Below are 15,149 nucleotides of genomic sequence, written 5' to 3' on the forward strand. Positions count from 1 at the left end.
AGAAACATTATTTTGTCAGGGGGATGGGGATGGAGGCTCAATAGCACATTTAACTGCACAGCCTGCAAATGTCTAGTGACATGAACCAGAGCTAAATCTTAAATACTATAATTGCCCAAACATAGGAACATCTGACTAGTGAAGCAACCTCATTTCTATACCAAAATGAGTTACTGAGGCCAAAGACTGATAAATTAGGACACCAAACATAAGCACAGATATTACTGCAGACCATTAAGATTTAATATTCACAACTCTGCTTTGCACACAGGTAGAATTCACCTCCTTGTTCATCCAGCATGGTGATCGTCTTGATTCCTGCATCCTGGGACTGTAAAGAGAAAAAGGAGGTTTGCAGAAATGACACTGTTTTCAGTACACAGTCAAAGGCTCTAGCTAGACCACCACCTGCTCTGAACTACAATATTGGAATAATGGAAGCTTGCACTGCAGACCACCACTAAGAGCAAGTATACACTACTGCACTGTAGTGTGTCTGGTGAAGACACGCTATGTCGACAGGAGAACGCACTCCCATCAGCATAATTACTCCACCTCCCTGAGAGGCAGAAGCTATGTCGGCAGGAGAGTGTCTCCCACAGACATAGCGCCAGTGAGGACGCCGTTTTTAAGTCGATGTAACTTGCATCACTCGGAGGTGGGGGGGAGGGGGGAGGTGTCATTTTCACACCCCTCAGCAATGTAAGTTACATCAACTTAAGTGGTAGTGTAGACCAGCTCTTAGTTTCACATGTGATAGGATACTGTAAAAAAAAAAAAAAAAAAAAGTTAGTACATAGTGACAATACTGCAATTCTGGTTGAAATGGCACTATTAATATCCTTTTTAGAAACTTAGTGTTCTGAGACTTTTTTGGACTGACAATTTTGCTTAGTCTCAGTGCAGAAGCAATTAAAAGTTGGTAGGAATCCCTTTTGAGTTATCTAAACAGGGAAAGGTATTTCAAGTGATTTGCTGAACTCAGATATTCAAACACAGATCAAACTTGGCATGGACAAATCAATGAGAAATCAAGTCCCAACCTCACCACCTAAGTCACTGCCCAGTGGATAAGACCTTCACATAGGATGGCCGGAAAGTGGTAGGACTTCCTCCTGGAGGAAGCCTTATGAGCCCAGTCTCTAGACCCTACACCAGATCAGCCATTTTCCCTTTGAAGGAACAAAGTAGCCTACATTCAATTTTAGGCGAGTCAAAGTCAACAGCAACTCTGGCACTGGGGAAATCAATCCCAAAGCTTAGTCAGGGCTGAAGTGCTCAAGTTTTCAAATTGGCACTGAGGCCACATCAGTACCGAGACCACTGGGTCCAACTATTGAGCCTACAAGGGCAGAACTTTCTGTTCCAACGCAGATTTTGTCTAAGGATCCTTTAAAGTGTGGGGAGTTTAAAGGCGCTCACAATTTCTCAAGTACTGAAGAAGCCCGTATTAAGTAGATCACTACCAGAGATTCCAGTATCGAAGAGCTTTGTTAAATTAGAATTAGCTGATGTGGTACCCCATTAGTGCCAGGATCTCTTTCAGTTCCTAAAATAGTATGTGCCACAGCACAAGGCAGTCAAGCACAGCCTCAATCAAATCTTTTATTTTGAGGATGCATCTTTGCCATCTTCAGCTGTCCTTAACTCTAAGAGCAAGTAAAAGCTCAAGTCTTCAGTGACAGCCTTTGCCAAAGATGCCTCTCAGATTGCTGGTAATGCCAATCCCCATCCAACTCCTGGCTCACTGATAGCAGTCAATAAGGATGAGAAGTCCCAAGGCAGGTCAGACCTGTATAGTCAAAGTATAGTCAATTTCACTGTCTCCCCTGTATAGTCAATTTATTCTGAAACTGTTTGACAACACTGCTTCACCAAGTTGGTGCATTTCCAAAGATTTAGTAAGCGCTCCCTTACCTCAACAGCCAGGCCAAGAATCCTCCTTGTGCTTTCCAAAGACTAGAAAGAGAAGATTTAACATAGTGAAGCACATGTTGTAAGAGAATCAGTAAGACTCTCAAACACTAAGAGTTCAATATAATAAAATAGCTAGTACACAAAGCTTTAATAACCTGGAAATAAGGGATAAGCAACTATCCACACCTATATATCAGAGCTACAATGATCTAGGATTCTTTTCCATTGGCTATTATTCATATTTCTCAGTACACACTAAGGTCAACAAAATAAAGTTGATACTTCAAGTGCTCCTCGGATACTAGAAAAAACTGCTCTGATATCTCAGGGACAATTACTATAGCTAGGCAAAGATCAGAAAAAATAGGAGCGTAACTTCAGGATCCTAAAATGAGTGTTTAAGCACCTGCCTGATTTTTAAGAGGGTGAGCACCCCACCAATTTCATTGGTCTCAGTGGGAGCTGTAGGAGCTCAGCACTTTTAAAATCAGGCAGGTGCCACTTTAGGAGTAAAATTTCAGGCTCCTATTTAAAAAAAAACAAAAACAAAACCCGGCCCCAGTAGCTACCAGGTGAAGATACAGAAGTTCGGGATATTCAACTTTGCCCTTGCAGTCTTCTTCCTAGGCTCCCCCTACCTTCCTATTCTCCACAAGTTAGGATAACTTATATATTAGGATTCTGAATGAGCCTTGGGGGAAAGTTTACCTCATCAGTGACTTGGTGGGCCCTCAATTGAATTTCTTCAGGTGACAGTTCAGCCATGATGAGATGCTGCTTTAAAAGGAGTTGATCAAAAGGAAGTAAGGTCTAGTCTCCTGTAAAAAATCGAAACAGAACATTAACCCATAATAAGTTCTGGAGATGGTGTGCATTAGTCTGTAAAGGCTGCTACAGATGACACTTTTCAACTGAAAAGATGATTGGAAGGCAACACACTGAACTCAAAGAGTATAAGAGCATACCTACTTCCTTCTGCACAGTACAATGCTTGTATAGTACTAGGGGTTATTTAACAGAGCTATTCACCTGTGTGTTACAAAACTGAGGTATGAGTAAAAAAAACAAACAAACTCATGAAGGAACCAGCAAATAAAGTATTTTAATGTTTGTTTTCTTTCTGCTATTGTTAAATCCCCGTCCTAGAAAGGATATTTACATTTCATGGGAAATTCTAGCTACTGGTCATTTCCTGAGTTCTTCCTAGATCAGAAAGTCTTAAGTAAAAAAACCTCACAAACAAAAACAGAAATCAGACTGATGATTTTTGAGTCAGGGAAAACACTAGCCATTGTACCCAATAGTCTGAAAGTACAAATTGCAGGTATCACTTTTCAACATGAAGTGTGTAATGTACTTGAAAATAATGTTTAGTTATATACACAGCATCCAAGTATGCACAGATTCTATTCTGAGATAGCATTTCCTGGAGTCAACTGAAAACTCAACTCCTTTCAATTACAATATTTGTTAGAAACTAACCCAGTATAAACTTTCTTGAAACAGTTGTCTGCATAGCACCAGATTGGCTTTTAATCTAAGATGTGCACCACTCACATGACCATTCTGGTAGCTGAATTTGCAATGGTCTGAGTTGACCATTTAATCACTGCATTTTATACTTTTGTACACTGGCTCTCTCAACAACCTCCTCATCAAAAGTTTATTAAAACTCTGTTCTGGTTCTGAATTTGGACCGGTTTTTAAGACGGTCAATTTGAATTTATGTAATGGCAGAAAAAAATGGAAGAGAAACTGCAGAATATTTTTCTTCTTAAGAGATTAGTCAAAGGAAAAGGCTATTTGTCCAACAAGATTGTCCTTTTGTAAGTATTTCAAGTTAATATTAGTTCCATTTGAATCCTGCCTCTATAGCAGGGATGGGCAAACTACGGCCAAGGGGCCACATCCAGCCCTTTGGACATTTTAATCTGGCCCTCGAGCTCCAGCTGGGGAGCAGGGTCTGGGGCTTTCCCCACTCCAGCCGGTGGTCTCAGAAGCAGCGTCATGTCGTCCGCCACCCCCCCCCCCGCTCCTACACATAGGGCAGCCACCGGGCTCTGTACGCTGCCCCTGAAACTCCCATTGGCTGGGAACCACAGTCAATGGGAGCTTCAGGGGCAGTGCCTGCGGATGGGGCAGCGTGTAGAGCTGCCTAGCTGAGCCTCTGCCTAGGAGCCGGAGAGGGGACATGCCACTGCTTCTGGGAGCTGCTTGAGGTAAACACCACCCTGAGACTGCACCCCTCAACTCCCTGCCCCAGCCCTGATCCCCCCTCCTTCCCTCTCAACCCCTTGGTCCCAGCCTAGAGCACCCTCCTGCACCCCAAACCCTCATCCCCAGACCCACCTCAGAGTCCACTCCCCCCAGCTGGAGCTCTCACCCCCCCCCGCACCCCAGCCTGGACCCTCCTCCCACACTCTCAACTCTTCATTTCTGGCCCCACCACAGAGCCCTTACCCCCAATTTCATGAGCATTCATGGCTTGCCATACAATTTCCATACCCAGATGTTGCCCTTGGGCCAAAAAGTTTGCCCACCCCTGCTCTAGAATATTGATTTCACTTTGGTAAGAGCAAGAGCTTTATAGTCCAGATTGCTGTAACTGTAGGGCAGTGGCTCTCAACGTTTCCAGACTACTGTACCCCTTTCAGGAGTCTGATTTGTCTTATGTACCCCCAAGTTTCACCTTATTTAAAAACTACTTGCTTACAAAGTCAGACAAAAATACAGAAGTGTCACATCACACTGAAAAATTGCTTACTTTCATTTTTGCCATATAATTATAAATCAATTGTAATATAAATATTTATTTACATTTCAGTGTATAGTATATAGAGCAGTATAAACAAGTCATTGTCTGTATGAAATTTTAGTTTGTACTGACTTCACTAGTGCTTTTTATGTAGTGTGTTGTAAAATTAGGCAAATATCTAGATGAGTTGATGTACCCACGGAAGACCTCTGCATACCCCCAGGAGGTATGCATACCACTGGTAGAGAACCACTGCTATTGGGTAATGGCCAACGTTAATTACTGTTAATATCTTCCCAGATTTCTGCTTGTGAACTAAATGTACTACAATGAGCAATATTTTCTACAGTTTGCATGAATTAGATTTGCTTTATGAAGAACATTAATTGCCTAATGCTAAGAAGGATCTCGATCATTTGGAAAGCTTTGTTTATGAACAGGTTCTGGTACCACTTCCCGCATCACAGAGCCCTCAACATCTAAACTCAATGAAGCTTGTCTACCTGGAGAAAAAGTCAGTGTTTTTGATAAGTCCAAGGCACTCCATTTTTAATAACCTGATCATACTGCCACTAATGCACTTCTACCTCCAGCTTAAAGAGAGGTCTTCTATATATGATTGACAGATCAGAAAGCAACAGGTTAAGGAAGAGGAGAGAAGGGAAGGAAGAGTGGGCACAATAACATTAGCACTTCAATATATGAAATAAAATGGCTCTTTAAGGACACGTACTCTAAAAGGTTAAGAGTTAAAGTTAATCCATAGATCCATAAAAATAAATAAGGCTTGAGTTGAGGTTACTGCATCATCCTAATCTCATGCTTTTGTGCCTTGGTGTTGCAATACGTAATACAAGACAATACCATTTGGAGAGCGAAAAGCAATCCATTATATGGATTTAAAGATGTGGCAACCCCCAGTCAGAACTTCATTGAAGGTTCTAGTCAGACTAGCAACCTGAAAGTTATTCCTCTCCATCCACTTCTCTATTTATCATGCATAAAAAAACTGGTTTCAGTTTATAAAAGTGTGTGAAATAGTCATAATGCATCAATACCAGAAAAAAGCCAAGAAGAACACTGGATACTAGACAATGGTTTGAAAGTATCAGCCTTCTAGCACCTTTTCGACAATCTTCATTTCCTCTTTCAGCCAGAACAATTGAGAAAGGACTTTGTTTACACTTTACAGCTTTCCTCAGCACTGCCTTGATACTGAAGCACCAAGTTCCTCAATATTAACCTACAGTATCTACATGCAGAGTTTTAGACAGAATGCAAAAATGCATGTATGTGCACTGGGTGCAGGGAAGGGGGAATGGCTAACAATTATTCCATAGTAAGAACAAAGAATTTAAAACTGAGCCAGCATAAATTTGAAACCAAGGACACCCAATTTGAAGTCATCTGCAGAAGATACTGTTTTTCTACTCTTTAGAGGAGACAGCCATGACCCCTGAAAAAGAATTATACATTGTACTAAAACTAGGGGAATTTTTCTTTTCCAGCAATAGTAAATTTGCTAGCAATGCATTTTTTTTCCAAAGCACCACAACTATACAGAATTTGACCCAAATTTGTGTAAGTTTTGGCAAAACAAATTTGAAAAAAATTAAAAAAACCCAAACATTCTATTTCAACCATTTTGAAACAAAGCGTTTCAGCATTTCACTTTGAAATGGTATTTTATTTAGAAAAATAACTAAATTTCAAAACAAAAAAATGTGAACACTTGAAACCTACCCCAACAAAAAAAAAAATGGAAAAAGTTTCAATTAAGCAAGACATTTTTGTTTTACCCAAAATCAGGGGTGGGTAGGAGGGAAGAAGAGTGTATTTTCCTTTTTGGTGAGAAAAACTGAAGAGAATCAGTTTTAGTTCAAACTGACTTTTTTTCCCCCAGGGGATTTTTTTGGTTCGGTCCCTAAACTGAAAAATCAAAATTATTCACTCAGCTTTTATACCCTTAACCAGCCAAGTTGCTTCCAGGATTCCTTAGAATCTGAGGTGTTCTTATCTCATGTAACTATTCAGAGAGAATTCCCAAAGGGCTAGCAAAGTTGTTTAAGCAGAAGAAAAACTAAACCCATATAGCAATTTTTTCCACATTGTGACTAATGGACTTTTTTTTGTTAAGAAGTCTTCTACAGTGCACAGACATTGGAGTTTCACTTAAAGCATAAGGAAGTCACAAGGTAACAATGCCTCATTTTCACTTCAATTTTCACCCACACAACTCCCAGCAAAAATGACATGCCTGAAGAAAGAACCCCAAAAGGCATGTACTAATTTATGAGAGGAAGTGGTTCTGCTGGCTGCAAGTCCTTTCCAGTCAAAGCTAAACAAAAATTAAGGATCTTTACAACTTTGTTTTTCTAAGGCTGAAAGGGATTTTCCCCCTTTTTCCTCTTGAAGCCAACATTACCATTATAGTGAACTAGAACAGGAGTACAAGTTTCTTAGATAGCCTTACAATGAAGTACATTTTAAGGGAAGCGTCACAAGAAGATAGTCTATGAATGCAATCAGTTTAGATAATTTTCATCGTCTTTTTAAAGCTATCATCATTTTACTTGGTGTACAAGATCATCCCTGACAAATTCAGGGAATAAAACTATGTCCCAACAGTAACATTGGACAAAATACAATTTTGACAGATACTGGAAAGGAAGAGAAAGGGTATTACCCAGAAAGCCATACAGGAAGAGTTTCCTCACCATACATGACATTTCGTGGAATCCATGTTTCTACTCCCAGTCACTTCCTTCCCTCCCCACCCCACCCTCCTCCAAAAATAAATAAATAAATAAAAATTTAGAAATAGACTATACAGAATCTCAACTGATTTATTTGTTGAGTGTCCAATGCTCATTTTGTCAACCACAAATCTCGTCAGGGCCAGCAATATGTAGCTGGTACTTTCCTTATTGTTTAAGGAACCCGTATCATGGTTAGCACAAGCGAGATCACCACTCCCAGGGGTCAAGTTTGGCTCTCTTAGAATAAGAGACAAACAAATGCATTATCAGAACACTAACTTATAGGTTAGAGTTTGCTTTTACTTAACTTCTGCTACACAGCCCTTGTAAGGCTCCCTCTGCTAGAGCTGATCAGGCTGCTGTGTTTGTGTCCTACCACACTGGGCCTGTGTGCTCTTAAGCTTCTGTTGGTCTGAGGGTAGGTTGTAGCATAGTCTCTTTCCTTCGCATCTCTGGCAAACTTCTGGTCACAGGTTCTGTCTGTTCTCCCTTTACAGAAATGGTTCTAGTGACCCACCTGCCTTAGACCCCCACCCCCAGGACCAATGCTAACCCAGAGTCTCCAGCAGCCTAAGCACACCCTTTCCCAGAGCTCCAGCCATGTAGGTGCTCAGAGTTTACAGTTCATCTCTTCAGGTACACATGACAATGAAAGCAAACAGACAGTTCATGCCAGTTTACTTAATTTGTTTGGTTAGCCAAGCAGTTAACTACTCTTGCAATGCCGATACCCAATATTCATCTATTTTCTGAGCCGCTTATCTTACAGCTCCCCCACACAACGTAATCATTGCCAAAACAAAATAAAAAAAATAATAAAAAAAAGGAAGCAGAAACAAACCACATAGACATCCCTTTGTTGCACAGTATCTCACCGCCAACCCAAACCCACTGTTTCTCAGAACACTTACTCTGAAAATTGGAATGATTAATCCTTGGGAAACTTGCCTGGTTTCATTACACCCATAAGCAAATCAGGTGTATACATTTAAGCACAAAGTAAGATTTTCCTAGGAATTCATTTAAATCCATCATAAAAAGTAGTAAGTTTTTTTATTTACCAGTACCAGTCTTAATTGATCTATTTATCCTGTAACTGTTGAAACCATCATTAAGAGTACCTCTACACTGCATACTCCTTATGGCATCAAGCAGAGTGCATATACTGCATGCCCCCAGCATAGGTATAAATAGTGTATACAGTGAGGCACTGTTTAGGTGAATAAGACATGCCTGAACCCAGGGGCTATGTACCCTACGTGGTTCTCGACACACCCAAGCAGTGCCTCCCAGTCTACACTGCCATTTTTAGCAGTGTAGTGCCCTGCTGGAAAGGCTCCTGCAGGAGGAGGCAGCAGGCAAAGGTTCTGACAGCTCCCCGCTGCTAGAGTGTTTCCTAGCCATAGGGAGCTGCTAGAACAGGGGTGGGCAAACTTTTGGCTCGAGGGCCACATCTGGGTGGGGAAATTGTATGCAGGCCATGAATGGTGGGCTGGGGCAGGGGGTTGGGGTGCAGGAGGGAGTGTGTGGGGTGTGGGAGGGGGTGCTGTGTGCAGGAAGGGGCTCAGGGCAAGGGGCTCCAGGATGGGGTGAGGGGGCTCAAGGGAGGGGAGCAGGGGGGGTTCAGGGTGCAGGCTCCAGCCCAGCACTGCTTACCTCGAGCGGCTCGGAGGTGGCAGCAGCATGCAGCGGGGGCTAAGGTAGGCTCCCTGCCTGCCCTGGCCCTGTGCCACTCCTGGAAGTGGCCAGCAGGTACGGCAGTGGCTCCTGGGGGTGGGGTGGGGCAGGGCGGGGCAGGGCAGGCAGCTCTGCCACGCGCTACCCTCACCTCTGGGTATTACCCCCGAAGCTCCCATTGGTTGCAGCTCCCCTTTCCCAGCTAATAGGAATGGGGGGAGGGGGGGAACACCAGTGCCTGCAGGTGAGGGCAGCTCACAGAGCCCTCTGCCGCCCCCCACCCCAGGGATGTGGTGCCGGCCACTCCCGGGAGCGGCGCGGGGCAGGGAGGGAGCCTGCCTTAGCCCCGCTGCACTATGGGGCTGGCAATCCCGCGGGCCAGACTGAAAGCCCTGACGGGCCAGATCCAGCCCGCGGACTGTAGTTTGCCCTCCCCTGTGCTAGAACCTTTCCCTGCTGCCTCCCTCTGCTGAAGCCTTTCACTGATGTGTGTAGCTACACACCACAGTGTGCATGCAGCTTGCTTTTGACTGCTGTGTGTAGCTACATATACCCTACATGCTGCCACCAGTGAGGTGCAGCCTAGATGTAGCTAGAGGGTGGGGAGTTGCAGGACACTGCTTTAAATATTAGCAATGGCATCAATTGAAGGAGTAACATCAGGTCTTGGTATCAACTTTACTGCTACCCTGCAAAGAAGAGGGCTCCCTTGTAAAGGGTCAGTGCCAAATTGATGGGAGACACCACCACATGGCCTGCAAATCATAATGGCCACAACCGGCCATGGTTTGGGGATGCCATGGAAAAACAAGTTCTATTTACAGTATGAAGGTTACAAATTTGACCACAAGTTTTATTCAACAATTGTTTTTGGCATACAGTAGAACCTCAGAGTTATGGACACCTCGGGAATGGAGGTTATTCGTAACTCTGAACAAGATGTTATGGGATGCTCCTCAGGGCGGACTGCTCAGAGTGGGAGCTCACAGCTGTGCCCATGAACTTCAGCGTCTTCACCTCCTACCCGTAAGTGGCTGCCCAGCGAATGGGGGTGTGCACAGGCGGCTGGTTCTAGCCCCTGCTGCAAGGATGATGAGTGAGACACCCTGGGGCACTGCGGTGTCAGTAGGTACATGATGCAGGCTGTGGCCCTTTAAAACCGAGCTGCTCCTCCAGAGTGCAGCGTGCAGGCAGGAGCTTGGGCTCCAGCAGCAAACACTCCAGGCCAGGTTCCAGTAGGAACTCGGGAAGTTTCTTTTCTGGAGAGGGCAGGAAAGAAACTGTGCTTGTAGCTTACAAGAAAGCTGCAGATCCCAGCACTGCTCCTACTCCGCCTGCTCGTGGGCTCACAGCCGTGCCTGTGAAACTTAGCAACTTCACCTCCTACCTGTACGTGGCTGCCTCCCACATAGCAAGTAGGTGGTGGGGTGGGGACAAGCAGCCCCGATGTGCCTACCTTTAAGCAGCAATACAGGCACAGTACAGCATGTGGTTTTTTTTGTCTCCGCTGCTGCCTGATTGCTTACTTCTGGTTCCACATGGTGTCCGGTTGACCAGTCAGTCCTTAACTCTGGTGTTTGTATCTTTGAGGTTCTACTGTAGTACCAGTTTCATACTTGTGAAATAGGTGAATTTCACCAGCAAAATGACAGGAGTTAATATATAGCGCCTTATTTCCAAAGTAGCTGTTCAGAGGTCACACGGCTGTTAGCCAAAGCACAAGGAGCCAAGAAGATCTTAAGGTCTGTAAGTCAGCTAAAATAGAACTTGGGTAAGTCACAGCTTCTAGGCCTCAGACAACCCTGTTTAAAACAAATGGGTAAAAGAAAGACCTCACTGAAAGGTAGATGCTGCATCTGGCCTGAGCTTTTTATTAGCTACAGTTTGCTTTAAAAAGTGGACAGGAATATTTGGCTTTCACAAACTTTTCAAAAATAAAATTTAACATTCCACATTTGGAACAAAAGTATATTGCTTTGAGTAAAGACAAGTTTGTGAATTTTAGATAGGCATCCACACTCTGGAAAAAGGATTTGTGTTTTCAGTTATCAGAACTGGAATACCTCCTTTTCTATAGGCTGGATTCAGCACCAATATGCCCCGAGATTCCAAGCATGCTGATTTTTCAGAACTTTTGGAGCCTCATGCAGAAGGTGGATGTACTTTTTCCCCCACATCTATTTCCTAGTTCACTAAGAAGTTGAAAGAACAGAATAAAGCAGATTTCGCAGAAGATTTTGAATCCCAAACTAGATGCAGTCCCTAGGCATCTGTGTCTTGAAAAACTAAGGGAAATTAGAGGCACTGTCCCTGATCCCATAAACAGAAATAATAATATGGTCCCCCACACCAATGCAAAGCATATCTGACTTCAAGAGACTCTGCACTGGCACTTCTATGTCTTGATCCAGTAAATAGAAGTATTTTAGTATCTAGAGGAACATTCGTTTCACTCAATTTGGTGAGTTAAACTAGAGTAGTCTGTTTCACTTTCTGATTTTAATGCACTAGCACAGCACTGTTTGCAAAACTGAATGGGCATATTAAAATGCCAATGAAATTAACCAAGTTGCAAAAATGTGTGCAATAAGGTATGCAAATCCGCTTTTTAAAAAAGGAATAAAAACCTAGATCAGACACCAAGACTATTTTAAAGCACCCTTTTAATTTCTGAATAAATTCCTTTATCTTACAGCCAAGACTACTGAGAAACATACTGAACTGTATGATGCAGTTTCGACATAAGGGGATTATGAATTGAACTCCAAGCGCTGGCATAGACTCAGACTTTAAGGTCAGAAGGGACCATCATGATAATCTAATCTGACCTCCTGCACATTGCAGGCCACAGAACTGCATCCACCCACTCCTGTAATAGACCCCTAAACTCTGGCTGAGTTACTCAAGTCCTCAAATCTTGATTTAAAGACTTCAAGTTACAAAGAATCCACCATTTACACTAGTTTACACCTTCAAGTGACTCCTGCCCCATGCTGCAGAGGAAGACAAAAAACTCCCAGGGTCTCTGCCAATCTGACCTGGGGGAAAATTCCTTCCCAACCCCAAATATGGTGATCAGTTAGACCCTGAGCATATGGGCAAGACTCACTAGCCAAACATCTGGGAAATAAGTCTCTATACTAACTCAGAGCCTTCCCTATCCAGTGTCCCATCACCAGCCACTGGAGATATTTGCTGCTTGCAGTCACAGATCAGCTACATGCCATTATACGCAGTCTCATCATAAACTTATCAAGCTCAGTCTTGAAGCCAGTTAGGTTTTTTGCCCGCACCACTCCCCTTGGAAAGTGGTTTTGGAACTTCACTCCTTTGATGGTTAGAAACCTTCGTCTAATTCAAGCCTAAACTTGTTGATGGCCAGTTTATATCTATTTATTCTTGTGTCCACACTGGCGTTTAACTTAAATAACTCCTCTCCCTCCCTGGTATTTATCCCTCTGATGTATTTATAGACAGCAATCATATCTCCCCATAGCTTCTTTCAGTTAAGCTAAATAAGCCAAGCTCTGAGTCTCCTCTTATTCCTTGGATCATCCTAGTAGCCCTTCACTGCACATTTTTTATTCAAAGAAAGGTATTTCTACAAAAAAAAAAAACAAAACAAAAAAAAAAACTATCGATTCCTCCATAGGGAAAGATTTCAGATGTCCTCACTGGAAAATATTAGTCACAGATACTTGAACATAGCAGTTTAAATTAGAAGAAAGTCAATAATTGAAGAGTAACGCCCTAAAAACAAAATCCATGTCTCCAGGGCAAACAGAACATGAATGGCAAGTAATATATTACCACCAGCAGCTATCGTAAATTTTATGACCTACAAAAAATGTACAAAGACTGAATTCTAGTGTCAAGAGATCCAAAATACAAGACGTTCTAAACATGTAACTAAACAGAAAACACTGTTCATCCATTTCAGCAACAGTTCTCACTTTCTAACAGACATCTTGTAGACACCTCCCCTTCAAGCTCTTGTCCCAAGCCTTCCCTGAAGCAAATGGTGTTTGCTGAGACAACAAAGTAATCTTAAACCAGTTAAGGCAAGAAAGAGGAGAAATTTCTTTGACTGCAATAAATATGGTACTTTAGTTATTATTCTGTCTCCCATGTGTAGATCTTTACATTAATTACATCTTCCCTCATTGCCTGCAACTTCCACTACTCTAATTTGTCCAAATCACTGCCATTTGGTCCTATCCTCCTGTATATTTCCAACCACTTCAATTTGTGTCAACTGTAAATTTTATCACAGTTAAATTTACACCAAGGATACATCTAACAATGATCACTCGAGCCTCTAACATAAGCAGTTCTGATCACCTACAAGTATTTTGTAGTGGATTTCAAGCTGTGGTCTGCAATAGGGAATTTGTATAGTCCTCCTGAATTATTATAGATTCATTATGTAACAAAAACAACCTCACTATTATAGATTTCCATACTTAAGAAAAATGTTGCTAAGGGTAGGTGTGTTCAAACAAGATTTAAATTGGACTGTTCAATAACAATATAGTAAGCACACCTTAGAATGCCTCCTCTTTCCAAAACACAAACACACAGAACAGCTATCCCTTGCCTCTAAAACCATTTTACAGTATACTCAAGTTGCACTGCCCAGTATGGTCATGGCATGTAATAATTCCTAACACTTGCTGGAATTTCAAAGTTCATTTCTGTGCCAGTTTTGCTGGGCACGCTAGAAAAACCTAAAAAACCTGTACTATATGTCAGAATAGGAATGTCAACATTTTGGGAACATTCTGCCTCCGTATATACACTTGTGAATTTGTATTCAGTGCCAGGCTACAGAAAGCCATTTTATTATTAGGCTGTTTTATGAACTGCAATTATTCATTTCAATCATGTCTGGAGTGGACATTATGGCAACGAAGAATCTGTCTACAGTAGTTTTACAAAACTTAGCCAATATAGAAGTAACAGGCTATGACATTGTTGTGAAAGGGTTTGTGCGTTTTGTACAAAAGCAGTGGTGGAAACAATGACATCATTCTCTTCAGCTTTCAAGGATGTAATGAAACCAGTGACTAAATGTTGGTCTGTTTCAGAGAGGACAACTGGTATTATAGTCAACAATTATTCTACCACCACCTGTGTCTACACTACCCACTCTGAATCAGTGTTAGGTCTGTACTTCCATGTTGGCTTGACATACAACAGTTTTGGATTTCCACAGTTCAGAGATTCAGATGGGGTGACAGTTCAATCAACTTCATCCTCTAGCGAAGTCCCTTCTCTCCCCAGACATGCCTCCCACAATATCCCCTCCCTCCCAGAAATGTCCCCCTCCACCATACCCCTGTTTGCCCTCCCTCCTGTTCTCCTATTGCTGAGCTAATAATTCACCTTCACAAATTTTCTTCCTTCCTCACCAGTATCAGAGAATAAGCTATGCCTTGATGCTTGTTCCTCAAAAACAGATAAAGGGCTTTTCCTGGCAGATAAGAGTTCCCCCTTTTCTCTTGGGTGTAACCAATAAAATGGGTGAGGGAAAAGAAAATGAAGTCATCTGTCAGCCAAGGAGGATAGTTACTGCTGAGGTATAGAGAATGATGACAAAGCCAGCATCTTACTACATCTTATGATTCCAACATTGCATATGTTTGCCTTGTACAATAACTGTACTTTTTTTGGGGGGGGGGGGGAGAAATTGATTTCCAATTTGTGAACAAAACTGGAAGAATCTTATAGACTGATTTGGCAGTAAGAAACTCCACACCCAATGTTTGGCTATGGAACACTTTCATCTCTAGTTTTCCCACTTCATACTTCCAAATTATTAGTAATCAAAAGTTGTTAGCATCTAATGTCTGTTCAGTGGTCTGTACTGGTGATTGTCATATTCCTGGGGAAAATAATGAAAAGTATAATTGGCACTGTAAGAAAAGACTAAATGAACGTGAAGACTCATCTCAAGAGCTAGTTCGCACTGATTACATTTGAAGAACATTGGCAGGGGAGCAAGAGGAAAACACTGCACACTCATTTTTATACTTTCTGCA

General features: G+C 42.3%; 1 protein-coding gene across 1 annotated transcript in view; it reads right to left on the bottom strand.

Moving 5' to 3' along the window:
* SNAP23 (synaptosome associated protein 23) overlaps window positions 1-15,149 on the bottom strand; it is a 36,501-nt gene that overhangs the window by 12,165 nt on the left and 9,187 nt on the right. The window contains exons 2-4 of the mRNA XM_054027136.1: window positions 2,626-2,735; window positions 1,918-1,959; window positions 283-331 (exon numbers count right to left, since the gene is read on the bottom strand). Of these exons, the coding sequence (XP_053883111.1) occupies window positions 283-331; window positions 1,918-1,959; window positions 2,626-2,682 (148 nt within the window). The 5' untranslated portion in view covers window positions 2,683-2,735. The remainder of the gene's footprint in view (window positions 1-282; window positions 332-1,917; window positions 1,960-2,625; window positions 2,736-15,149) is intronic.

Source organism: Malaclemys terrapin, chromosome 4 (genome assembly GCF_027887155.1).
Source record: "Malaclemys terrapin pileata isolate rMalTer1 chromosome 4, rMalTer1.hap1, whole genome shotgun sequence".
Classification (NCBI taxonomy): domain Eukaryota; kingdom Metazoa; phylum Chordata; order Testudines; family Emydidae; genus Malaclemys; species Malaclemys terrapin.